At 46.5% G+C, this 24,947-nt stretch overlaps 4 protein-coding genes and 1 pseudogene across 5 annotated transcripts; 1 reads left to right on the top strand and 4 right to left on the bottom strand.

Annotated features, from left to right (window-relative positions):
* Positions 1 to 1,304: 1,304 nt before the first annotated feature.
* Positions 1,305 to 3,610, bottom strand: LOC112876051 (annotated as a pseudogene).
* Positions 3,611 to 3,868: 258 nt separating this feature from the next.
* LOC112876041 lies at positions 3,869 to 8,022 on the bottom strand. The gene is made up of 6 exons (XM_025940075.1): positions 7,910 to 8,022; positions 4,905 to 5,082; positions 4,576 to 4,795; positions 4,173 to 4,324; positions 4,039 to 4,063; positions 3,869 to 3,939 (listed from the first exon to the last, which is right to left on the bottom strand). Exons 1-6 carry the CDS (start codon positions 8,020 to 8,022, stop codon positions 3,869 to 3,871), a joined length of 759 nt encoding a protein of 252 aa, XP_025795860.1.
* A 1,011-nt stretch (positions 8,023 to 9,033) lies between these two features.
* LOC112875243 lies at positions 9,034 to 15,698 on the bottom strand. 2 transcript variants are annotated; one of them, XM_025939015.1, is made up of 6 exons: positions 15,203 to 15,698; positions 13,608 to 13,678; positions 12,123 to 12,904; positions 11,024 to 11,144; positions 9,446 to 10,068; positions 9,034 to 9,367 (listed from the first exon to the last, which is right to left on the bottom strand). In XM_025939015.1, the coding sequence occupies exons 1-5, from the start codon at positions 15,516 to 15,518 to the stop codon at positions 9,457 to 9,459; spliced, it is 1,902 nt and encodes a 633-aa protein (XP_025794800.1). In that variant the 5' UTR covers positions 15,519 to 15,698; the 3' UTR covers positions 9,034 to 9,367; positions 9,446 to 9,456. The 2 variants fall into 2 exon arrangements, with proteins under 2 accessions (XP_025794800.1, XP_025794799.1); XM_025939014.1 differs by having other exon boundaries at positions 9,461 to 10,068; positions 15,203 to 15,693.
* A 1,390-nt stretch (positions 15,699 to 17,088) lies between these two features.
* LOC112876093 (AAA-ATPase ASD, mitochondrial-like) lies at positions 17,089 to 19,189 on the top strand. Its single transcript, XM_025940132.1, has one exon. It carries the CDS (start codon positions 17,388 to 17,390, stop codon positions 18,891 to 18,893), a length of 1,506 nt encoding a protein of 501 aa, XP_025795917.1. The 5' UTR covers positions 17,089 to 17,387; the 3' UTR covers positions 18,894 to 19,189.
* A 566-nt stretch (positions 19,190 to 19,755) lies between these two features.
* LOC112877379 (DEAD-box ATP-dependent RNA helicase 27) lies at positions 19,756 to 24,051 on the bottom strand. Its single transcript, XM_025941675.1, has 12 exons — positions 23,408 to 24,051; positions 22,983 to 23,168; positions 22,412 to 22,597; positions 21,785 to 21,868; positions 21,639 to 21,680; positions 21,458 to 21,547; positions 21,077 to 21,376; positions 20,958 to 20,996; positions 20,778 to 20,882; positions 20,620 to 20,688; positions 20,415 to 20,540; positions 19,756 to 20,157 (listed from the first exon to the last, which is right to left on the bottom strand). The coding sequence occupies exons 1-12, from the start codon at positions 23,909 to 23,911 to the stop codon at positions 19,969 to 19,971; spliced, it is 1,920 nt and encodes a 639-aa protein (XP_025797460.1). The 5' UTR covers positions 23,912 to 24,051; the 3' UTR covers positions 19,756 to 19,968.
* Between the last annotated feature and the right edge of the window lie 896 nt (positions 24,052 to 24,947).

Here is a 24,947-nt window from a genome sequence, read left to right as displayed (position 1 = left end):
ACACAGCCAATACAAAGCCTGCTCACTCGTGGCTCAGACACACTAAAAGAACATAGATAGAAATACGTATCATCTGGCTAACTGTTAAAAATTCAATCCCTTACTAATTTAATCACCTAACATACCCTAAATATCTCTATACCTGACAAGTTTATAGCATAAAAAATATGAATTTCATTTTGATTACATACACACCTGCCACTGTCTCAAAAAATGACATAGAGTGCTAATGAGATACAATATTAATAAGATACAATATTATCAACTCACGGGGACGCCAAATTTCTAGTGTGTACGCGAGCGCTGGATGATGGCCAGTGGAGCGAGTCACGCCGGCGCGCCGTGCGCACGTCGTGGCGAGCGCTGCTGGACGCGGCGACGCGCCCACAGTTGGCCCCTGCAGATGTGTGCAAGCGCATGCAGCTCGCCGCCGGAGGAGTGGAGTGGAGGACCTCGAAGGCGGGCACTCGGCCATGGTGGACGCCGGCTCAGCGAGGGAGGAGGATTTTCGCTGAGGCATCGTCGGCCGTGTCGTCACTGATGGCCACGACAGGGGTGTCGTCGGCAGGCCGTGTCGTCACACGTAGAAGTCACTGATGGCCACGACCACACTCTTCCGGCCGATGGACGTGGAACTCGGCGACGGGTCGCGCGCATGCTACGGAACGAATTGAGTTGGGCATGCATGCATGGCCCGAGGATGACAAGGCACCGAGGCAAGCTGCGCCAACGAACGCGTGCTGCTTGCTCTCTTTGCTTTTGTCGGGGACCGGCCGCCCGCCTGGTCAGCGCTTTGCGCACGCCGCAGTGCCGTGGAGCCGTGGAGAGAGGGCACCCGGCCGGCCGGCCGGCAGCAGCCAGCCAAAGCCAAAGACGAACTACGGTCGAAATATCTGAGCGAGACCTCTGATGCTCCGGCCCGGACCTCCATTATTGGCGATTACCGAACCCGGTCCGGATGATATGATGAACTTCAATTCTTGCTGCCGCCATCAGCATCAGCACGGTCTAGGGGTGGGAATTAGGTTAGACTAAACTGATTGCATTGGTTCGATCTTGCTTTCGGCCACACGCACGATCACCTGTAACCTTGCTTGACACACGATCACCCATGGAGCTAGAGCCCAACGAAGAACAGTGAACACGTGGAGCACACAGAAGCTTTAATTTTGCTGCACCGGAATGCCAGTCATTTTTTGGTTTATATTATAATACCAAGCCCTCGAGGCAATTACATGTATGATCTGAACACACACACATTGACACACACACTGAACAGCGAGATCGATCATCAGATCAAGCACTCAAGGATCCCCCGTTTCCCTTATTCTTCTTCTTGGCCTTCTCCGACTCCACCAAGAGGCTGCAAGGCACGAGCCCGCGTCGTCGTCCCTGCTCTTGGGCGTCAGCTGCTCGATGACGTCGGCCGGCGTCATGTCCACCTCCTCCAGCAGCTCTCTCACGGTGTCGAACAGCTCGTGCGACTCCACGCCGAGGTGCGTCTGGGCCAGTGACTTGAACGCCTCGAAGCCGCAGTAGGACCTCTCGATGCGCTTGTCCATCCGGCGTCCAGCTCGTCGATGTGGTTCGCGGTGAACACGATGATCCGCTCCTCGCCGCATGCCGACAGCAGCCCGTCGACGACGTTGAGGCCGCCGGACAGCGTCGCCTTGACGGTGGCGTCCGCTTCAGCGGCCTTAAAGTTGAAGGCCGACGCCGACGCGCCGTTCTTCTCGTCGTTGCGGACTTGCGGTCCTCCGCCGGCAGCTTCTTCTTCTGACGCGCCTCGGTGAGGTCGAGCAAGCAGTCGATGTCCTCAATCACGACGATGGCCTTGTTCTTTTCTTCCATTAGTAGCTTCTGGAGGTCGGAGTTGGACCTCACCGATGTGAGCTCGATGGCGTAGACGTCTCGTATTGGAGGTAGTTGGCCATAGCGGCGATTATGGCCGTCTTGCCCGTCCCCGGAGGGCCGTGCAGGAGGTACCCGCGGTTCCACGCCTTGCTGACGCGCTAGTAGTGTTCCTTGCCGTCCTTGAACGCGACAAGGTCGTTCATGATCTCGTTCTTCGTCACCGGGGTCCATCGCGAGCTTGTCGAACTTCATGGGGTGCTTGAACGGCACATGGCGCCATCCAGCACCGTGGTCGGAGACGCTGGCGAAGAGCTTTCCGCGGGCGGTTATCGACCATGATGTTGCGGCCCTGCTGCTGGACGTGGGCGAGGTAGTTGTTGAGCACGAGCTCGCGGTGGCACTCTTGGTAGTGGAGCTTTTGGCGTTCAGGCCAAACTTTCCTAAAGATCTGCGAGGATGCTGCCCAAAAAACCAAAAAAGCGAGGATCTTTATTTAATTTTGAGGCTGCAATGGATCGGAGGGGATGACGACAAGACGGTGAGGCACCGACTTCTACGTGTGCGCTAGCGATCATGCTATTCTGATGACGAGATTTTAAAGATCCGTCTCGAGTCTACCCCCTCCGTCCTAAAAAAAATAAGCCATTCTAAAAATTTTAGAACAAATTAACAAGAAAGTTAAATGATTATATTTATCTCTATTTATTACACATATTTGACACTAATTGACTCTTGCGTATACATACACTTTCTAATTTACTCATATTTATTACACATATTTGGCACTAATAGATTCTTGCATGCACATGCACTTTTTAAATAAGGTAAGATAATTTATTTTTTGACAAATTTTGAATCTAGAATGACTTATTTTTTAGAGTGGAGGGAGTATGTCAAGGACGAGTACACGCACTACCTAGTATAACTCAGTAAGAACCCTTGGAGTTGAACTCTATATATATTTTATCGCTGAGAAAAGTTGATTGATACCCTCGGTCCGGCTGCTAATGCACACGAATTTGAGTAAAATTTACTGTCGGTCCTCGAACTTGGCTCAAGGTGTCATCCCGATTCTCAAACTTTTAAATGCATATTCAGATCCTTAAACTTGCTATTTGTATCACGTGAAATCCAAATCATCATTTTTAAATTATAAAGTGGAAGTATTTCAACTTATGTGGAGCTTATGGGTCCAAATTCTAGTTTTGAAATCCATTGCTCAACTCTTATTTTCCAAAATTTTGTTTTAAAACTTTATGCCGAATATTTTCTTTTCCAATATTTTCTCAAAATTTATCCCTTTTATTTTCTTTTTTTTTCAAATTTGATCATACGAGCTTCTTATTTTATAAATTTTTTTATTGATCTTTTGTATTTGAATATATTTATACAAGTAAATTGGTATAAATTATTTTTATGCATATATAATTTTTTATTTGAACAAATTATATAGCTTTCGATTTAGCAACTGTGATTTGAACCTTACGTGATATGATTAGCAATTTTATGGATTTGAATATGTATTTTGAACGTTTGGGATCGGTCGAGATGATAATCCGAGTCAAGTTGAGGACCGGCAATGCATTTTACTTCACGAATTTCATGCAGGAGTACTAACATCGGCAATGACCACCGAGAAGGTCGAGAGCACGGCGACCCACAGCGCATACTTATAGTTCCTAATCTGCACATGCACACGTGCATTCAGGATCCACGCGTCAGTGACGAGGTAGCACGTCAGAGAAACCTCGTCCATGCATCACCCACTGATGCCTGAGCAGTGTTCTAACGAACAACATGGCTATATAGGCGATCTCTACTGCTGTTGCAGAGAACTCAATAATAAATTCACAGCTTCCAATACACGTATTCTTTGTAATATAAGCTAATCAAAGCAGACGCGAAGAGACAGAATTTATAAATATGGACAAACAAGGAAGGACTTTTAGCACATCATCCAAACAATTCTCGAGGAGTGCCCTCCTGGTCTTTCACTCCATATATATGTAGCTCTTCAGTCTCGCACAATTGTTACCCCCGGAGGGAGCGTGAATAGTCTCTCGATAACGCGTGGATCGTCAATGCAAGGCCCTAAACACCTGAGCGTGAATAGTCTCTCAATAACATCATGTCGCATGTCAATGCAAATGGCTGAACCACAAAACGGCACAAGACATGTCGTTACCTTGTACATCTTTCTCAGCTCAGCCTACGCATCCCTCAGATCCTGTAAAGGACGGGAAAACACACGAATGATTATTAGTACCGAAGCAAAGCAAAAAAAAAAACTGCTTGCCAGGAAACAAAACATATCGTACATCTTCGGACTCGATCCAATGATCTTTTATGGCTTCCATTTGTCCACCAAACTGAGTATGTGGATCCAAGTGGCCAGCAGCTAACTCCGCAGAACTATCAGGGTGCTTCATATCAATCTCTCCAAGGATGGTGCAACCATTGCAGTGTTGACCTTAATCAACAGAGAGAGAGTCAATTGCTAAGTAACACAATAACAGATGAACAACTGAAGATAAAATGCGGTCACAGCTAGCTGTGCATAAAATATTTAAGACATTACAAATAGTCTGCTCAAAGAAAAAGGACGTACAATAATCCGGGATATAAGCGGCATAAAGGGCAAACAAATAGGTCTTTACAGAGCAACCCACAAACAGTAGTATTTCAACAATACTTAGTTTTAAGATAGAGAGTGTACCATACCTTTATCAATTGGATTAACTTTGCAGAAACAGCAGACAAACACTTCACTATGTCTACCTCGATTCAAATGTTTCGCTTCCGCAAAGAATATATTGCTGATGCTGTTGTCTGAATCATCTATTGCTTTAGAATTTGCAATGAAATTGAGATGATAGTAACATGAGCCATCCTCAGAAATTGGGTTGCAGCTCAAAACGTCTTTGACTTCATATACGAGATCCTAAAATAATAAGCATGTATAGATCAGGAAATCCAAAGTTCCATGACTAAGACAACAAGACACAGTACCCAGGTAGTGCTCAACAGAGTGGGTGGGAAAGAGCACAAACCACCAAAAGATGGTGATCCTCGTTATACTTGTCCACCAAGGCTTGAACCAATCGGCACATTTGATCATTGTTTCTCTGCATCGCACATGATTTTGAACGCATACATTTTCCATCGGGCCAGTAAAGACTTTTTCGTATCATTATATCCAATGTAGAAACACCATCTTGCTGCTTGAACCTAGTGTTTAGATCAAAGCATTGTATATGATCAGTAGATTATATTGTACTCTGATCACCATGGTAGTAATCAGCAAAAACAAACAAAATAAAACAGGACTGTCATAAAAGAAGGTACCCCTTAGATAATTTTCAGATCCACTTGTGCTCTTATCACTGTTTTAACCAATTAATGGAACTTATTGTTTGTCTACCGCCATTGTTGTTGACTACATGCAAACACAGTTGCAGGTGTGCCTGGCTGAAAAGCAAACAAACCAATCATACAAATGTGTATGGCAAGACAATACAGATGAAAAAAAGCTATGTCCAAAAGTAATGATGTAGCATCTATAATTATATATACACCTTTTAACCTTTTAGCTATGTTTATGATTTGCACCCTATGTCAACAATGCTCTCATAAAAGAAAAACACTTACAAAGATGTTTCGACGACACCAATGTATACACTATACGCATGCTAAAAAAAAAGAAAATCAACTAGTCCAATGTTGGACTTGGACCATTCATTCTTTTCCTAACCATACTGTAAAAACTAAGATTATCTTCCAATGTCTATATACAGAAGCATGTAGACATGTTTGAATATATAATCAATTGCAAACTGCAAAGGGTGCATACCGCATACCAAACGTTAGCAAGTCAACCAATCAATTCGTCAAACCCTAGAGCACGAATAGGAAAAGAAAAGACGGTGGCCATACAGCGATCCAAAGGCAATTAATGATAGGACAATGCGCCTGCGCAGATGCGGGCTCAGTCACATTGTCCATGTCCAGGAACCTGAAGTGGAACAAATTCAATCCAGGAGCGCATCTTAGGAGATGATGATGGGGGAACCCAGGCTACACCGGCCCCAGGAACTTCATATCCAAGCATCAAATTAATCAAACGACTCGATTTCGACTAGATCGTACTGAAGCAGCAAGCGATCGAGAAGGACGTACGGTCGCCGGGAGCGCGCAATGAGCTCATGGCGGCGGCGGAGGCGGCGGCCCGAACGATGTGGTGGCATGGGATTGGCGGGGAGAAACAGGGAAGCAGGGCTGGTACGGTTGCTTGTGGGGGGCCAAGGAGCTGTAATGAAATACAAAAGAATACGAGGGCTTGATCCCTAATCGAGGGATTAATTCCAGTGGACCGGTCGGGCCCCGTCGAACGATTTCTTCTGCGATCAGTAGGCGAGCCGGACTTGGCCCACTTCTGAGGCGAATGTTTCGCGGGGGGCACCTCGTCCCCAAACCACGGAGGCCCATCGGACCGTGCGGGCCGGACCCGACCAGGCCGCGGCGCGGATCCAACTTTTATCGTTGGCAGGAGGTTTGGCATCGGCGAATTTTTCTTCGCTTTCTTCATCTGCGCTGATGCTGGAATCTTCTAGTTGCTTCTCTATGTTGTCTGTGCCCTTCACGTCAATGGAGACGCCGAAGCCGTGACCTACGATATGGTGCTGTTCGGAGGGAATTTGGTGTTCTTACTGGTGGCGTGTTCACCGAGATATTGTCCCTTCAAAGAGGTTTTTTTAGGTTAAGACTTCACTTGCTCCTGTATGCGGGCAGGTGTTTTTGAACCCCTTTGTGGGATTGTTGCTTGTTGGCCAGAGTTTGCTGGTGATGTGATTGGTGTCTGATTCCGATGAAAGTAGGGTTTGCTCGGGACGTTCAAAGGATGAACAGCATGTTGTGCTACTGATGGGCTCAAAATTTAAAGACTCTTCGTCGAATCAGGAATTGGCTGGAAGTTTCATTCTGGATCATGCAGGAGATGGAGAAGAACCAGGCTGCGGGCAGCGACGGTCGGCGATAGCAACGAGCACTGGATGCTCCTGTAATGAACTCATGTGTATTTTTATCTTTGTCCACGGGTACCCGGTCAGGGGCTTGAGTGTAAGATTACTGCATCAATAAAAATCCAACCCTTTCTCGAGTTACTCTCCCTCTCTCAGATTGCAATGAAGAGTGCGCGGCCACTGACTGCCTTGCCTTGAGCCCTTGACGTTGAACTCACCGTATCATCATCTCTAACGATAAATAAAGCCGACATGCCGTGCTAGCTGCTCTTGGTGCCCCCGAATTTCGCCGCGTCGACTCATGCTCGCACGGTAGAACGCCGCCACGCCGACCAGGGGGGCGTGCCGGACGTTCCCTCCTGAAATCTAGAAGCCGCCGCCATGCCGCGGCTGCCGGCTGGCCCTGCGGCCGCCAAGGGAAGAGGACACGGAGAAGGAACTGAACTGAACGCGCGTTCCGTTTGTCAGCAAAGGAGGGCGAGGGATCGATGCCACAGCCTCGCACCGAAGCAACCAACGCAACCAAACCCCAACCGGAAGCTGTTGCTTTTCCCGGGCGCGGTTCGACCTCGCCCGCGGGCGTTCCAGATGCTTCCACCCGTTCCAACCCCCTCCCGCCGGCCACAAGCGCGAGGCCGACACGTCGCGCCGCCACGTCCTCTCGCCGCGACACGGCTCGCGCGCCGTCGGCCTATAAAGTGAGCCACGCCCCCCTGTCGCAGGCGCCACCACCTGCTCCATTCCCCGCTGCCGCCTGCCGTCCGCGTCGTCGCGTCACCTTCTGTTTCTAACTTCCAGCAGCTGCTCGGCCTCGGCTTGCTTCTTCCACCTTTCGGGAGCTAGGCAATTGAAGCCTCCCCGGAGGAGGAACAGAGGAAGAAGATGAGCGATCCCAAGTACGCCTACCCCTACCCGGCACAAGGTAATATCCGCAGCTGCTCAATCTCTTGATTTGTGGAGAATAGCTAGGTGTGGTTCTGACGGGATGTTTCTTTCTTGGTTTGCGCATGGCAAAAGGCTACTACCAGGGGCCGTACCAGGGCCCGCCGGTGATGGCGCCGCCGCAGTACGCCGCGCCGCCGCCGAGGAGGCAGCCGAGCTTCCTCGAAGGCTGGTATGCACGCCCAATCAACTCCTTGTTCTTGTTCATGCGCTATATATAGCATGTTTTAGCTATCGGGTGTAGGCACAAGTCTGCAAGCGAGCTCACTTTTGTTGTGCCTGTGTTTGTGTTCGCAGCCTGGCCGCGCTTTGCTGCTGCTGCCTGATCGACGAGTGCTGCTGTGACCCCTCCATCATCTTCGTCAGCTAGAAATAGAGAGGATTCTAGAGCTCTTGCCCGTGCTTCCAGCGTTGTACAGGAACGGCTTCAGCTCCGGATCGAGGAAGAAAGAGCTTGTTGTAACCACCTATGTAGTGATTTTATTCCTTGCAGCTGCAGGAGCTGGTTTCCCCTGCATGTACCCTCGATCCAGTTGATACCGAAGTGTGTGTAATCTCTTCTCACATCTCTGCCTGCGTGTGTGATCTGCCCTGTTACCGAATGAGATTGCTTTATTTGCCTATATAATTTGCCGTCGAGGCCTTGGTTCGGTTCCATGATGGAGTGCTGGTAGAAATCGATTCTTCGCCATTGTAAATTTGTAATTGGGTGGACAGAGGAGCTTTTCGAAAGGTGAAAGCGACTGGGTGGATAGAGAACCGTGCGCAGAAGCAGCAAAAGTGAAAGCCGGGTTCCCCCAGCCTCCTTCCAGTCGCAACTCGCAAGCCACAACCGATGCCCCGGCGGAATACACGACACGACTTCACCGGCGGCTGGCTGGCACGTGCATCTCCGAGAGGAAATCGAGTTGCACGGGCAGGCGTGCAGGTCGCAGCTGTCCCTTTCGTCTCCTGTGCCACGAGATCGGAGAGCCTCAGCCGGATGATCCAGAACCTGAAGAGAAACCCGTGCACGCTTTGGCTGCTGGGTGACGGGAGAAGTCTGGAAAGCGTCGTCGCCCCATCATTCTATTGCTCGATCCGCCGGCAACCGGCGACGACGCGCCCAGCGCTCGCGGCGCTCCGTTTGGTCGGCGGAGGCTGCAGCTCGCTCGGCCAAGGACGGCTTGTGGTGATTGGTGAATCAACATGTATAGACGATAGGTAGTACAGACATGTATGATGATGCGAAACTAGTATTATTCTTTTGGCATTGAGCTGTATAAGAAGAACAAAGGAACTAGCCAGATACCTCACATCTACAGTACACAGCTCGTCTTTTTTGCTGTATGCAATCAAGCTCGCGAACCATATGAGGTTCATGCGGGGGGGAAATGGGAAACAACGATAAGCGCTATCCTTTGTACACCGCAGCTGGACACAGGCTAGAGGTCTACTACTTTGGAGAAGTGAGTTTGTTAGGGTCGTTATCCTGCTTCAGCGAAGAGTCTCCGCTCACCAGTTCATGGAAGGCTTCTACTTTCACAGGCGGCATTCGCATGCCGTATGCGCTCCTGCAAGGAAAATCATGGGTTAGATCGAACAACAATACAGAAGGGGTCAAACCTACGGCTTGAACAGTTGATGCTTACATTGATGGCACTTACTTGAACTGCTGTGCTAGCTGTGCATTCTGGTTTGCTGACATGGTCATTTGGTGCTGCTGGCTAAGTTGCTGCTGCTGTTGAAGGTGCTGCTGCTGGTTAAGCTGCTGCTGCTGCTGCTGTAGTTGCTGCTGCTGATGATGAGTAAGGTGGTGCTGTTGTTGTAGTTGCTGCTGCTGGTTGAGCTGCTGCTGCTGCTGATTAATGTGCTGCTGCTGCTGTTGTAGTTGCTGCTGCTGCTGATTAAGCTGTTGCTGGTGCTGCTGCTGTTGGAGCTGCTGCTGCTGCTGCTGGAGGTGCTGCTGCTGAAGTTGCTGTTGCTGATGATGCAACAGCTGCTGCTGCTGCCTTAGGTTTAATTGCTGTTGTCTACTGAAAGATCCATATGAGCCATCGATTTGAGAATCCATAGTATTCTCGATCTTCACATTCACCATAGGCTGGTTCTTGTCTGCCATCGTAAGAGGACCACGGGGGCTAGTCAATTGGCTGCGCCTCAGCCAATGCTGCTGCTGCAGAAGCTGCTGCTGCTGTGGTGTCAAATTCTGAAGCTGCTGCTGTTGCTGTGGTGTCAAATTCTGAAGCAGTTGCGGAGGAAACTGCCGTGGAAGCTGTCATTGTGGATATGTAACAATGTTAAATCAAATGGGGCATTATCATGCTCTCAAAGATATTTGAGCAACTGATTACAGTCTCGAACACGGATACCTATATTACTATGTATATGCAGAAAAATAGTTATATCATGCCTGACCATAAATTTCAGGATTCATTTGTTTCAAACAGCTTAGATAATTGAAAGAAACAACGGATTCCAAAGAACAAATATACTTGAAAATTTTCTCATCATAGTGCTGACTGATCAATTGCTGACTCAAGATCAAGCTGGTTTCATGGAACTCATATGATTCAACAGGCAAATACTAGGGCACAATCACATTTGCTGCCTCAAACGTTTCAGATATCAAAAGAGGCTTTAATTGAGAAAGGGTCCACAAATGTCAGTCTTTGTAGCTACCAATGTCATTATGCACCATTCTAGCAAGTTAATGGATCTATTTCAGAATTCAGAGTACTCTTTGAAGAGCAAGTCTTGACATCTGAGCAGGAAATGACCAAATCAGGCAGATTTAAGCTAAGCCACTACCTGATTAGTTCCTTAACAAAAATTAACAATAATGTCAACCAAGATTGTTAGTTTTCCCTGGTAGGTGATAACCACCATAGGGTCCAAACCAAACTGAGAATGAAAAACAGAATTCCTCCGAAATCCAGTGTGAAGAACGCGGTATCTTGTCCCTGCTACCGATATTGACGATCAAGCAATATATACTTTCACCAACTGACTCAAAAGTGGCAGGCAGCCTAGATCACCAAAAGAGCCTGTTTAGTTAGGGAAATCCACTCACACTTGCCTTGTTATGGATAGATGCAGCACGAGCATTTTTCTTTTTCTAATTTAATAAAACTATTCTTCTCAAGAAGAAATCTACATATGCAATATAAAATAAATTTACTGAACACAAACCAAACTACAAGTATGGCCAATTAGCAGTAATTATGTACCTGCTGTGCATGAAGAAGGGAGTTTGGATGTTGTGACTGAAGAACTTGTGCATCTTGATGAACGGGGTAGTTGGCCACTCTATTTCCCATCTTCGTGATCTCCATCAAGGGCCCAATGTTACTACATGTCACATCAAAACCACAATCAAGACTCCAGCAGCTATTTTCTAAAGAGGATTTCAGCAATCAGGATAGGTATACATTGAACCTATATCAAGATGTCCAGATATGTTATGACTGGTCATTTCAGCCATGAACTAAGGAAGATGTCTGGGCAAGGTAACATGTTATTGAACCCCAACCATGAGCCAGGAGATTGGCAGTGAAGAGCAAGAATCTAATACTAGGAAAGATGTAGCCAACCATACAAATCTCGAACTTGACAGTACAGGTCCATATACCACTGTCAGTTATTTGGAATGTGACCGCATGACTCTGGCTCTCTGCACCGAAAGCTTACTGAAGAGGTGTTAAGATACAATGGAAATTTGTATCTTAACACCTCTGATGTGTTAAGATATAATTAGAATCTTCCTTGTGGAAAAAAGATACAATGGAAATTTGGTCATGTGGATCCTGAAATTCAGTCGTGCAGGACTGGACATTGTCTAATTTGTACCTGGACCCAACCAAACAGAGATGAACAAAAGAAACAGCTAATTTTTGTGACATTTTCGCCATTCAACCTCTTGTTTTTCCTTTTCCTTTCCTCATCTCCAAGTGCCACATGAAATCGAATTGATGAATGGAACTACGCGAGGATGAAATTCATGACTACATGGATATAAAAGTTTGGTGTAGCAGTGCATCTGATTTCTCCCATTCAACTTCAATTTTTAGTTATAAATACATGCCTACAATGTGTTACATTTTAAAAAGGGGGGAAAAGTATTTTCTACTGATAAATGGAAGGGGCAGACATTACAATGGACTGATAAATCTACCAAAATGGTTGTAACAGCAGTCATATGAATTAAGGTATAAACTCTCTGACAACAACCAATATACACTGTCTAGAGTCCCAACTAGAAACACAGAATAAGGCAAAAGGAATACAAAGTAGACAGATACAAACTTATACATAACAGGATTGACATACCTGTAGCCAACAGTCTGTAGGAACATCTTAAGGAGTTCAACCGATGAAAATTGCTTCCTGTAGCTATCAGTTAGAAGCTTCAAGTTGCGTCCCAATTTACATATGTGCTTAATAATTATCTCTGAAAGAACATCAATAGAGACCGCAGTTCCACTTCCAAAGCCTGAATTTGCTAAGTAACGAGCAACCAACTTCCTTGTCATGAGCAAGGCTTGCTCTTGACTTAAAGATTTCCCTTCTACTCTAGATCCGTCTTTTCCTCTATATTTGTTTCCTGTCTTGTAATATTCAGGCACCATGCCAAACCTTTCAAGCATTGCAGTGTTACGGCTAACTGGTGCTGGTAAGTTATCAAGAACCCCATGAACCTCTATTTTGGTCATAGATATTCCACTTGTTCTCGGAATTGCACTTTCTGGAACACAGTCAGATGGAAATCTAATTTCTGGAATTAAAGTTTCGTCAGTTGAATTGCTGTGCTCCCCAGCATTCTTTGAGTGCAGCGAAGGGCCATTTTCCACCATGGGAGCAGATATGCTGGGATCATCCATAAACACTGCTCTCTTCCTTTTATGTACACTGCAAACCTTAAGATAGTCAGACATTCCCTCTGGTGTTCTCTTTGGTATTTCTTTGTCACCTGAGCGAAGCGTACTGTGCCATGTCCTAAATTTGTTAGCATATTGTTTGTACCACGAGTCAGGTAATTCGTCATATCGATTATGCCTTTGAGATAACATTGAACCATCCCTGCTTGGACTAAATGCAGTTCTAGAATGCACCTGCAGAGCATGGGAAGTCTTGAAGAATCAGAATATAGCAGATGAATTGATGCCATCTTTGCTTAGCATACCAGGATTGCAACTATACCATATAACAACAGTTTACATGATGCATAGTAAACAGTTAAGGGCCACACTCAAGTACTCAACAATCAGGGATTTTATTCACTTAAGGTGCATGGCATGAATTACAATTGTTAATCTAAAAATTTGAAATTACAATTGACACAGTGACATCATACATTGATGAACCCAGCAGGCTGCAGGCCATAGCAAGACAAGTGCCAACATTTCATTGTCCAATAAAGAACCCAACTTGCAGCCTTGCAGGTGGCTTTTTGCAATGTTCATGTTTCATAAATAATTGGATTAGCCAGCCCGGTAGCAATATGTCCAGGAGTTTTTTAGTTAATGGGCGGATTTGGAATCTAGATAAGAACTAATAACAATAGCATATCTAGGAGAAAAGCTGATTCATGTAACAATGAATGTACCACAATGAACATGTGAAATGTTTTAACTACGAAAATAATGTAAGACATCTGAAATCAAATAAGACTGCAAAGTACAACATCAACTACATGCCATATGGAGCGTGGCTTGCACTGTTGCATAGAAGAAGCACACTATTCAAGAAAGTTTTTTCACATACATCAGCCAGTAATAACAAAAACAAACATGAAATGGGAAAGGTCTAGCATACTTGATGTTGAGCGTTATCTTCCTGCTCATCTTCCAAAGAGAAATAAATATCATCTCCATGAAGCTGAAGATCTGGAAATAACAAACCAGAAAATATCAATCGGTCGTAAAAAACATCCTTTACTGCTTTCTTCTTTAAAAATAAACACTTATTTACTTCTCAAAATGACTTCATACATGCTTTTTTATTACTGAGCATGCAAGTTTCCAGCTTCCTAAAACTGCGTATTAAAACGTAAATCTAGACAGAAGTTCCGGAAGTAACTAAATCGCCATGGTAGGAAAAGTTAGCATTGTATAAAGATGACATTTTAAATAATACAAGCAATATTATTATTTACAGAAAGAACCTTGTACACGAAGCTATGTATATCACTATATCTAACTAATTATCATGCAAATCACATGCTAGTTATTAATGCTGTGCAGTTTTTAAATTATGTGAATGGATTCTTAAGAGTCTTGCCACTTCCTGTCCAATTGAACCTAAATCCAATTAGTGTTATCAAGAATGGGTGCAAAAAAGAAAAAGAAAAAAGAATTGCAATATAAGACAAAATATAATGCCCTACTGTCTATGGAAGCTGACATTTCCTAGATGCCAGTGGAACATTGCCTAGTGTGCATAAAACAGCATGCACATCCAAACTGTATTTAACCCAACAAGAACTTGCAAGAATAATAACATGAAAGGAATTTAAGGCAGCAGCTCCTGAGCAGCATGAGGTGCAAATTCAGGAAGGAGGAATAACTATCTGAACTGAAGAGAACAGTCCGTTCCAAGAGGCAATAAGGTATCCAAAAAACATTACATGGTTCAAGCAACCTAGTAGTGGAAATGATTACATATGCTTGTGTCAAATAACGAAAGTGAAGCCTAGCTAAACATCACAAAACCTTTTGATTGTGGGAAGAAGTGGAGAGGAAAAGAGCCAACAGATCATTTTGGAGAGCAAGAGGGCATTAAGGGGACAGAGTATGGAGATAATTGTTTGCCATAGTTTCTTATCAGGCGTTGAATCATGAATTACCACAACTTCATATCAAATTACAATTCTAGAAGTTACCATGTTTTGCCAACAACTAGTACATCCTAAACTAGGGATAGTTTTAAAGCTAAATTTTAAAGTAGATTCTGAAATTCAGTCTACTAATTTCCACACCCTAGAAGTTACCACAACTTTATATCAAATTACAATTCTAGAAGTTACCATGTTTTGCCAACAACTGGTACAAAACTAGGCAAAGTTTTAAAGCTAAATTTTAAAGTAAATCCCGAAATTCAGTGTCTACTAATTTCTAAAAGAATTCACATTACCATTTCAAGCCACAATGTCCACAACTTTTAACATTTTCACCCTCAGATTCGAACTGGAGAAGCCTACTTACTTCACGCCACTAAACAAGTAGCCAGCCATCCCCGGATAACACCACTGAAACCCAGAACCAAAAGCTTAAACGCAGCACCGAACTGTTTTTCACGAAATTCAAGCGCAAAATTCCTCGAGCCCTGGAGATTCGAGCAACAGATCCCTAAATTCTCCCCAGCAACCCAATGGCGCGAGCAGCGTGCAGAGCATGTGAAAATGCACTCACAGTTGGCGTTGATGGAGTGAAGGCCTGCAGAGCCCGCGCCGCGGGGGGCAAGTTGGAGCGCAGCGGAGGCCTTGTCGAAGAGGAGCGCGCGGACGCGGAGCTGGAGGAGGAGGAGCGGGCGCGGGGGCGGCGACGGGGAGGCTGCGGGGGAGAGGAAGGCGTCCCAGGTGGCCGGGGACGTGAGGTGCTGCGCGAGCGCGGCGTGCGCGGCGTCGTCGCCCAGCCACGCGCGCCACGCGCCGCACGCCTCCAGCCGCCGTGCGAGCTCGTAGCCGCGCCCGTCCTCGCCCAGCAGCTGCGCCGCGGCCGCCGCCATCCGCGCGGCGGTTGGGTCGCCTGCTCGGGCCGGTTCCGCACGCCGGGATCTCAGTCGTCAGCGTCACTCCCCTGCGGTGGGTTCGGGGGCCCGGACTCTAGTGCTCGGAGCTTGGACGCCGGGCAGCCGGAGAAGGCAGGCGCAGGTCGTGTGGTCACCTGCTTCCGACTGGATCAGCGTGTGAGGTTTTCAGCCCACCAGGCCTAACTAGGCCCAATCATTCTATGGTCTTATCTTTTTATTCTTCTTAGCGATTATTACCTGCGCTCTTTATCTGACCACTGAGTTCGCCCTGAAAATAATATGAAAAATTAAATTCCAGTATATTCAAAGCTATTAAAACAATACAAAAGTTATATGGACGAACAAACAGTTATTTTTCAAAATCTAGATAGTTTTTTATCTATGTATAAATATGTATAAAAGGTAAGAAAGTATCCATATGCGAAAGGGCATGTAGCCCAGTGGTTACAGGAATCTCAATAGCACCTTTTAATTCTTGGGTTCGACTCACCGGGGGATCGAATTTTATAAAATTTAATCGTGTTATGCTTTCAGTGGTCGGCGATGTCTCGTCGACAGCGAGACAGCGAGACGTTTATGATAATTTCGTCAATCTTAAAGATTTGTCGGAAAAAATATCACATAAGTTGTCAGGTACATAAGTTCCTTTACAACCTCGGTATAAGATGATACCCAATACCAGCATAAACTACTACTAGACGTTGAGACATATGACAGAAGTTGTTTTAGATTCCCTGCGTAAGTTATCACTATCACAAGTTGTTATATTGTGTATTCATAACTTTGTGCCATAAGTTGTCACTAAAATATGTTATATAGAGGTAGACTGTAGAGAGAAGGAATTGTCGTTCTCTAAAAGACCGACAAGTCACCGGATCACGTGCACGTCAACACAACCTAGGGATGGGGGGTCGCACGTTCCCTGTTTGCACGTTCAACGTGCTCCTTTTTTTTCTTAGCGATTACCTACCTGTGCTCTTTTTATTTGAACACTGAGTTCGCCCTGAAAATAATATGAAAATAAAGTTGCAGTATGTTCGAAGCTATTAAAATAATACAGAAGTTGTTATGAACAAACAAAAAGATATTTTTCAAAATATCCAGACAGGTGAAGGTGAAGAAGCTATTTTTTTACCGCGCACACAGTTATTTACAGTGTGGAGCCTAGAGAGCCAAAGTAACTTATGATGTAAAAAAAGTAGTATTGACTCGTAAAATTTGAAAAGTATCTCACGTCCACTGGAGGATTACCAGACGAGCAAGCCTTCCGAGTCGATGTGACCGTGCCTTGCCTTTCTTCGGTTGCAAGCCAGCGCGACGCCCACTCGTCCAGCGAAACACCCGAATCCCGGCGAAAGGAGCCAAGGAAACCGACCAAAAATGTCGCCGTAGTTGGAATCGTCGTCTTCGTCAGCCCGACCGCTTCGTCGCCAAGGAAACGGGGCCACGGCGCGGCGGGGTCATGGCACAGCTCAGCCCCAACCCCACCAACTACCCCGCCATCCCACCCCCCCCCCCCCCCCCCCCCCCCCCAAAAAGAAAACAACAGGACGACAAGGAGTAATATTGTACTGCGGGTTGCGTCGCGTCCGCTGCCCCTGCCCGTTTGGCCCTTCACGGGGAAGCGATCCAGAGGACGCAACGAAATTGACGCGCCGCGGGCCCATGTCGCCGTCGGTGATGATCGCCGCCGTGACGCAGCGCCACCACCCCACTGGGCCCGGGAAAGTTGTATAAGTACAGGGGGTGAGGCAGTGGGGGCTTGCCGTGATTTATTGGCACGGGCCAGGAAACCACTGCTCCTACTACTCTCCTAGTCGTCCTTGGGATCGTGGAGGTGGAGGCATGGAGGGGGGGTCGTTGCTGAGCGGGCTCAACTCCGGCGTGGTGCTGAGCCTGATCGCCGTGCTGTGGACGGTGGTGTGGCAGAACCTGCAGCACCTCCAGCTTCAGCAGTTCTTCGGGCGCCACCTGAGCCGCCACGCGCGGCGGCTGGCGGCGATGGTGGACCCGTACCTGTCGGTCACCATCGCCGAGTACGAGGGCGGCCGGATGAAGCGCAGCGACGCGTACGAGGAGGTCAAGGCGTACCTCAGCGCGGCCTGCTCCCGCGGCGTGCGCCACCTCCGCGCCGAGGGCGCCAAGGACGCCGACAAGCTCGTGCTCAGCATGGTCGACGGCGAGGAGGTGGCCGACGAGTTCGAGGGCGCCACGGTGTGGTGGTGGGCCTACTCCAAGTCGCCGCCGCGCGCCGACGCCGCCGCGGTGTGGTGGGGCGGTGGCGGCGGCGCGCAGGAGGAACGCCGGTTCTACAGGCTCTTCTTCCTTGAGCGCCACCGCGAGCTCGTGCTCGACACCTACCTCCCGCGCGTCCGGCAGCAGGGCCGCGCCGTCATGGTCAAGAACCGCCAGCGGAAGCTCTTCACCAACATCTCCACGCACCAGTGGAGCGACGGCGGGTACATGAGGTCGGCGTGGAGCCACGTGGTGTTCGAGCACCCCAAGACGTTCGACACCCTCGCCATGGACCCGGCGAAGAAGAAGGAGATCAAGGACGACCTCGACATGTTCAAGAACGGCAAGGACTACTACGCGCGCGTCGGGAAGGCGTGGAAGCGCGGGTACCTCCTGTACGGCCCGCCGGGGACGGGCAAGTCGGCCATGATCGCCGCCATGGCCAACTACCTCGACTACGACATCTACGACATCGAGCTCACGTCGGTGCACTCCAACACCGACCTCCGCAAGCTCTTCATCGAGACGACAAGCAAGTCCATCATCGTCATCGAGGACATCGACTGCTCGCTCGACCTCACCGGCGCGCGCAAGAAGAAGAAAGCCGCGGCGGAGGATGACAAGGACAAGAAGGATGGCGCGGCGGCCGCCGCAGCCAAGGCCGCTGCCGGCGGCGACAAGAAGGACACCAGCAGCAAGGTGACGCTGTCGGGCCTGCTCAACTTCATCGACGGGCTGTGGTCGGCGTGCGGCGGCGAGCGGATCATCGTGTTCACCACCAACCACGTGCAGAAGCTGGACCCGGCGCTCATCAGGAGGGGCCGCATGGACAAGCACATCGAGATGTCCTACTGCGGCTTCGAGGCCTTCAAGTTCCTGGCCAAGACGTACCTCGACGTCGACGCGCACGCGCTGTTCGGCGCCGTCGGCGAGCTGCTGCGGGAGGTGGAGATGACGCCGGCCGACGTCGCCGAGAACCTGACGCCCAAGAGCCTGGAGGACAACCCGGACACCTGCCTCGCGGCCTTGGTGAAGGCATTGGAGGAGGCCAAGGAGAAGAAGGCCAGCGGAGGAAATGACCCTGACGAACAAGAAGATGAGGAGGAGGAACAGTAGTTTCAGTTGACGATACCAATCTGTCGTCCGCGATTGTGATGATTTCTCGTGTTTCTTCAATCTTCAGGGTTCTAGTAGCCACTGATCTATAACCCGTAGAATAAAATAGGGGTTTGTTTTAGAGAACCCTCGCCTTCAGTTATGAGAGCTCCTGTAGACAGTACTAGAATCGATCGAACTTGTTTCCTTTTTTTTTCTATTCTATCTGTATCTGCTACCATTATCTGGAAGACTATGCTTTCATGACCAGAGGGAGTACTGCTATGGAAGAAATAAACAAGTCAACTCAAGGTCAACGTGTAATGAGCTTTTTGTCGCAAAGAAAAAAAAACTGACAAGAACTTTCTCAAACGAAAACCGTGGATGTTGAATTCTGAACTTTCCCTCTTGTCAGTAGTGGAGAAATATCGTCGACAGTTGTGGGATCGCGCAAAGCAAAGTCCAGCTTGGTCTTTGCAAGAACAACGAGAGGCGGTGCGCGGATGGGATCGTGCCCCGCCGGCCGCCGCGGACCCCGCGGCGGCGTGGTCACCGGGGCCACCTGTAATGTAACCCGGAGAGATCTGCTAGCAGAGGCTGAAAGCGATGGATCGTGGATGCAGCAGCTCGTCGTGACCCGGCAGCACGGGCTGGCGTTCGTGCAGCCTATGTGAAACCATTGCCAGGCAAGATTCACCATCGCTACCGCGCACTGCTTGGCAACGACAACATGAGTTGGCACTGCTGACGAGTGTTTGCTCATCTGCAGTACAGCTTTTCCTAGTTGAATCCAAACTGTGCTGCTATACCACAGTAAAATCGACAACAACTTGTGTGCCGTCTCACGGGCAAAGAAACAGACTGTATGATCTGACCCGTTCGCTTGTGCAGCAGCAATCGAAGCACTATGAAATAAAGAATCCACTGTGTGGGCAATTGCATTACACTCTAAAGATGCAACACATCAAGCGATCATCCACTAAAACAAGTGATAATATCTCATCCACTCTAGCATCAAGCGATCTGTCAAAATTTTCCAAAGCCAGGAAACTTTGAAGCTCTGGTATTACACAACCCCATGTAAGGCCCTTCTTTTCTAAAACCTCGCAAACTGTCGTTTATTGCCACCGTCTTTGTCCTTCCTACCATAAGGATTTGAAGGGCTGATACCATGCCTCTTCCCACCATCTGATCTCCTCATCTTCTTCCGATGTTTCGCAGCGCTGCTCTCCAGGTCCAGATTCACCTTTGGAGGGTTTCTGAAACAGAATGATGCAGCTACTTTCTGCAAGACAGCGAGGAATTCAACATAAGATTGTACAGTTTTCTGTACAGTAACAAAACCTGGCAATCCATATGCAATTAATTCATGCTCATTTTCATGCCGTTGATGCGATAGAGTATTTGAAATAGCAGCAGTTATCATATACCACCGGGACAACTGATATCTACATTCTCTATTAGCTCAAATGTTTCAAGGGATAAACTATACTTTAGGAAATATCAACTGTGCAATAAATGAAAACTTTACAGAACATTTACCTGCAGATCAAGTTGATGAACATTAAAAATGTCTTTCATAGAGTGAGAGTCATACGCCAAAACGTAGGATCTGTAGGCTTCTTTAGCAGACTGGTTCAGAAAGTAATTGTCGCTAACAATTTTCTCCTGCTCAACAATTCAAGTTATAACAACTACATGAAAAGGTAACGGGAACTGTATGGTTATTGTGAACGAAGGTACTTACGAGGTGTGATTGCAAATTTGGCACATTCTTTTGATTGAACTCATATTCTGTAAGGGTAACCCTGGCTGCCTGCAGACAATCAATACATGTGTGAATTCTCATAATTCGGGGGGGGGGGGGGGGGGATGAGATGCAGATATTATGTTGTTCACACATACCTTCAAGTAAATGAGAAATTTTAATTCTTCTGGTAGTAGGAACAGCAATGCACTTCCCTTTCCTTTGTCACCACGGGCGGTACGACCAACTCTGTGAATGTAATCCTGAAAGTGAAATTCCAAATTGCAGTTAGAGGAAGAGAGTAGTAAATTTCAATCGAGCCTTTTAGAATCACCAACCTTTGGTTCATCTGGAGGATCATATTGCACGATATAATCCTAAAGAAGGCATCAGATGCTTCGGTTAGCAGGGAATAAAAACAGGTCTAATGCTAAAAAATAACAGGTCAAAACCTCACCACATCAGGGATATCAAGTCCACGTGCAGCCACATTAGTGCACAATAAGATGCCCTTTTCTGCCTTGCAAAAGTCAAAGAATGTTGTAGTTCGTTTCTGCTGCTTCTGTTTCCCATGGATATCGGAACACTCTATCCCAAGGAAATTCAGAAGTTCTGAGTGGAACTTGACTGAATTACATGATGAAAAGAACACCATGACCTTCTTATTCTGTTTCTTTTTGAGGAAAGCATACAGAACCAGGAACCTCTTCTCACTTGAAATGACACAGTACCCCTGCTGTAAGCCTTCAACAGTAGCCTGCCAAAGAATCAAAGGTTATTTTTCCTACGAAATACTCTTGAAAGCATAGTTGAATAGCATGCTGACGCACTTCCTTACTTTTGAGTTATCATCATCAACTCCAACATAAACTGGTTTTTCTTTACTTTCTTCATTTTTCTCAAATGACAATTTAGCAAATTTTTCAACCTGCCAGATACATTAAAGCATAAGAAGAGAAACTTACAGAAATCATGAATGAGAAGTTTGAATAAATAAACTGGATAACAGATTTACCAACCTCTGGAGTCTGTGTAGCAGAAAAAAGAACAGTCTGCCTATTCTGCATATCATCCATAATGCAACGAAGGAAATAAAATACTATGTCAGTGCAAAGTTCTGAGCTACATTGTGCATATATAATGAGAATAACAAGAGCTCATATACCTGAGGTAGGCGTTTAAATATTTGTTTCATATCTTCCTCAAAGTTTTGCTCAAGTATGCGATCAGCTTCATCAATTACAAGGCACTGCAAAATTAATAAAATGACTGTCAGAGATATACAAAGCAAATGGGATGGTCAGTCATCGCATATTGGAATTCATGATCATGAATAATGTTTTAGGTTTCCATGTAAACACAAACAGATGGTGCGTGAAAACCCAGGAAGCTAATAATGCTAGAAGGCAAACCAGCCCAACTCATCAAATCTTACATGCTTTGTATCAGACTAAAGGCTGGCAAGGATTTGGTAGAATGAATAACCAACCAAGAAGAAACCAGTATCACTTACGTTTATACATAACTCATATAATCAGCAACAAATTTATCTAGGCTCTAATTTAATTTTCACACCTAAGCATGCAGTCAAGGACAACAGCAGCAGATAGCGTATTGTAATGTAGTGGATATGCAGGACTGATGCAAAAAGTAGGTGTATAGCACACTAGAGATATGCAATTGCAGGTTTGCGTTTGTTTGCTTAATGCGGCAACTTAAAATACAATGCTACTTCAACAGATAGATTTTCCTCAGGCTTTGGAATGAAAATGCCAGAAAGAAGTTCCATTACCTTTAGCCTTTTGTATATGAAGCTCTTGGTATTTTGTAGATGGTCCAAAAGCCTGCCTGGGGTAGCAACTAATAAATTGACCCCCTTCGCAAGCTGATCTGCCTCACTTCTCCGGTTATTACCACCAATGACATATCCAAGAGTTTGCGAATGATACTTCATTAACTCCTTGGCAACATTGTGTGTCTAGAGAAAATTAATCAACAATGATTAAGAAAGTGGCATACATAGGCTCGATTTGTTAACAAATAGATTTTGTTCAGAATATCGGAACTGCAGCTATACAAAAATTAGATACTACTTTACATTTTCAAGTTCCACAATTTTCCAATTTTTGGCAATTGCAATGTGAATAACCATTTTCTGTAACTTAGCTTAAAAACACTGTAACATGAACAACATTGTCCATCATTTTTTAGAACATTGTCTTAACACAGTGTAATTAATATCTCAGTTGACACATCCGATTTCAAATGTTTCTCTTTTACTGCCTTAAAATATGTGAGCTGGATCAAGGAATACAGTTGCATCAAGATTTGTCAGAGGAAATCAGCATCGACAAACCATATACCTGGATAGCAAGCTCCCTTGTCGGGCAAACCACAATAACTCCGGCCCCGTTCCTTGGTGAGAAGCGCAGATGATAGAGCAGCTCAATCGCTGGTATAAGGAACGCAAGAGTCTTCCCTGATCCAGTTTTAGCTGCGCCCATCACATCCTTTCCTTCCAACAGATGTGGTATTGATCTAGCTTGAATCTGCAAGCATGAAAACAACCACACCCCCAATGTCACTTATTAATACTAAGATCAAACAGACCGACCCACCTAACACAAACTTCCAAAGAAATAGTTAGCTTTTATGCAGTCTATCTATGTCAAAAACAAAACAAAGAAGGTAAGCAATTGCTGACTTGCGCCGAGAACAGAAACAATTCTCATAAAGAGCACTATTTACGTCTATGCAATGGCATATTTTACACAGTGGTAGGCAGTACCTGGGTGAGGTGGGTGTAGTTCATCTCTCTGATGGCCTTGGCAGTGAGCTCAGAGATGGGGAGCTCCGAGAAGAGCTTGTTTGAGAGAATCCCGCTCCCCTCCCCCTTCTTCTTCACCTTCTTTTCCTCTTTCTCCTCCTCCTTTTCCTTCTTCTTTTCCTCCACCTCCTCCCTTTTCTTCTTCTTTTCCTTTTTTTCCTCCTCCTTCACCGTCACTTTCACCTCCTCCTCCTCCTCGCTCTCGTCCTCATCTTCCTCCTCGTCCTCATCGTCATCGCTCCCCTCCTCCATCTCCTCGTCTTCATCATCGCTCCCCTCCTCCACCTCCTCGTCTTCGTCCTCGCTCTCTACCTCCTGCTGCCTCTCCTCTTCCTCCTCGTCGCCGTCGGAGGCGGTGTCGTACACCGACTCCTCCTCAGAGTCCGACTCCGGCGGGGCGACGACGGGCTGCTTCCGCTTCTTCGACGGCCTGGCCGATCTCATGGTCGCCGCTGCGGGGCACATGGCGGCGGCGGCGGCGGCGGGTGGGCGGTAAGGGAAAGGCACGCCTTCGCTAGGGTTTTAGGAGCGTAACGGCGAGGGGGTTGGTATTAACGGCAGCGGGCAGGCGCGTCTCAGCCTCACGGAGTCTCGGCCCGCCTTACTTGGGCGTTGCGTGGTCCCACCTGCAGGCTGCGGCCTCCCGCTTCGGAACAAATAGGAACGCGGCCCGCCCAACAAACAGCTGTAAGTCTATGGGCCACTTTCAGTTTCTGGAGACTTCCTTTTTTTACTTTTTACTCTTTTAAAATATTATAAAAGGAACTACCACCTCGAGGGTTTAGGGTTTCAAGGTACATAAGGCCAATCTTGATAGAGATTTTATGGTATTAAATTATATGCCACGTCATCAATTTTGCTAACATGACGAGAAGAGAGAAGGAGAGAATTTCATAAGATGTGAGAGGAGTTTCGTCATTATAAAACTTATGTGGTATAGTTACCAGTTCCCAGTTTAGTAACTGTGCTATAAACTGTGCACTGAGATTGGCCTAATACGTTCGTGTCGACCTAAGCTACGGGATACTTTTATCATTGTAGATGGATTTAGAATTTAATTTGAATATTAATTTAATTAATACTTAATTCAATGTATTTTCGAATTAAAATTTAACTAGATTTTTTTTAAAATCACGTGCGGCACGTCTATGCTAGTAACATAAGATGCTAAATTCAAATACGGTTCCATTCAGGCACCATGCAGTTAAGATCAATTCATCCAAATTTTAGATTGGTAAACACCAGTTATCTGCTAGTCGCTACGAACGGGCTTCCGATTCACAATCTGTCGCATGAAGAAATTTCCGTCAGTGCAACTGTAATATTGGAGAACCAGGCATGAAAGTTCAACTTCCAATTCCAAGTAAACAACCCCGAAAACTACTGACGAGGTCGAGCACTAACAAATTACCGCATTCCGAAAAAAAGGCTACAGTGAAATTAAGGGTTGTTTGATAGGCTAAAGTTGAGTGCCAAGTTTTAGCATAACTCGTACTTTTGC

This window comes from Panicum hallii, chromosome 9 (genome assembly GCF_002211085.1).
Source record: "Panicum hallii strain FIL2 chromosome 9, PHallii_v3.1, whole genome shotgun sequence".
NCBI lineage: Eukaryota > Viridiplantae > Streptophyta > Magnoliopsida > Poales > Poaceae > Panicum > Panicum hallii.
Note: the sequence above shows the minus strand (reverse complement) of the source record. Positions and strands in the feature narration are given on the sequence as shown.

Bases quoted from the DNA above. Each gene is read 5' to 3' on its own strand.
- LOC112876041 (XM_025940075.1), bottom strand. From the start codon at position 8,022: ATGAACAAGAACAAGGAGTTGATTGGGCGTGCATACCAGCCTTCGAGG. The intron at 4,325-4,575 runs GTATGGTACACT...CTGTTGATTAAG, and splicing joins AGTTAATCCAATTGATAAAG to GTCAACACTGCAATGGTTGC. The intron at 4,064-4,172 runs GTACGATATGTT...AGGGATGCGTAG, and splicing joins ATTGGATCGAGTCCGAAGAT to GCTGAGCTGAGAAAGATGTA.
- LOC112875243 (XM_025939014.1), bottom strand. From the start codon at position 15,518: ATGGCGGCGGCCGCGGCGCAGCTGCTGGGCGAGGACGGGCGCGGCTAC. The intron at 10,069-11,023 runs GTACATAATTAC...CCACAATGACAG, and splicing joins CCCTTCTTCATGCACAGCAG to CTTCCACGGCAGTTTCCTCC. The intron at 9,368-9,460 runs GTAAGTGCCATC...TTTTCCTTGCAG, and splicing joins CAGCTAGCACAGCAGTTCAA to GAGCGCATACGGCATGCGAA.
- LOC112876093 (XM_025940132.1), top strand. From the start codon at position 17,388: ATGGAGGGGGGGTCGTTGCTGAGCGGGCTCAACTCCGGCGTGGTGCTG.
- LOC112877379 (XM_025941675.1), bottom strand. From the start codon at position 23,911: ATGTGCCCCGCAGCGGCGACCATGAGATCGGCCAGGCCGTCGAAGAAG. The intron at 21,869-22,411 runs GTAATGGAACTT...TTAATTTTGCAG, and splicing joins TCATATACAAAAGGCTAAAG to TGCCTTGTAATTGATGAAGC. The intron at 20,997-21,076 runs GTGAGGTTTTGA...TGCCTTCTTTAG, and splicing joins GACTTGATATCCCTGATGTG to GATTATATCGTGCAATATGA.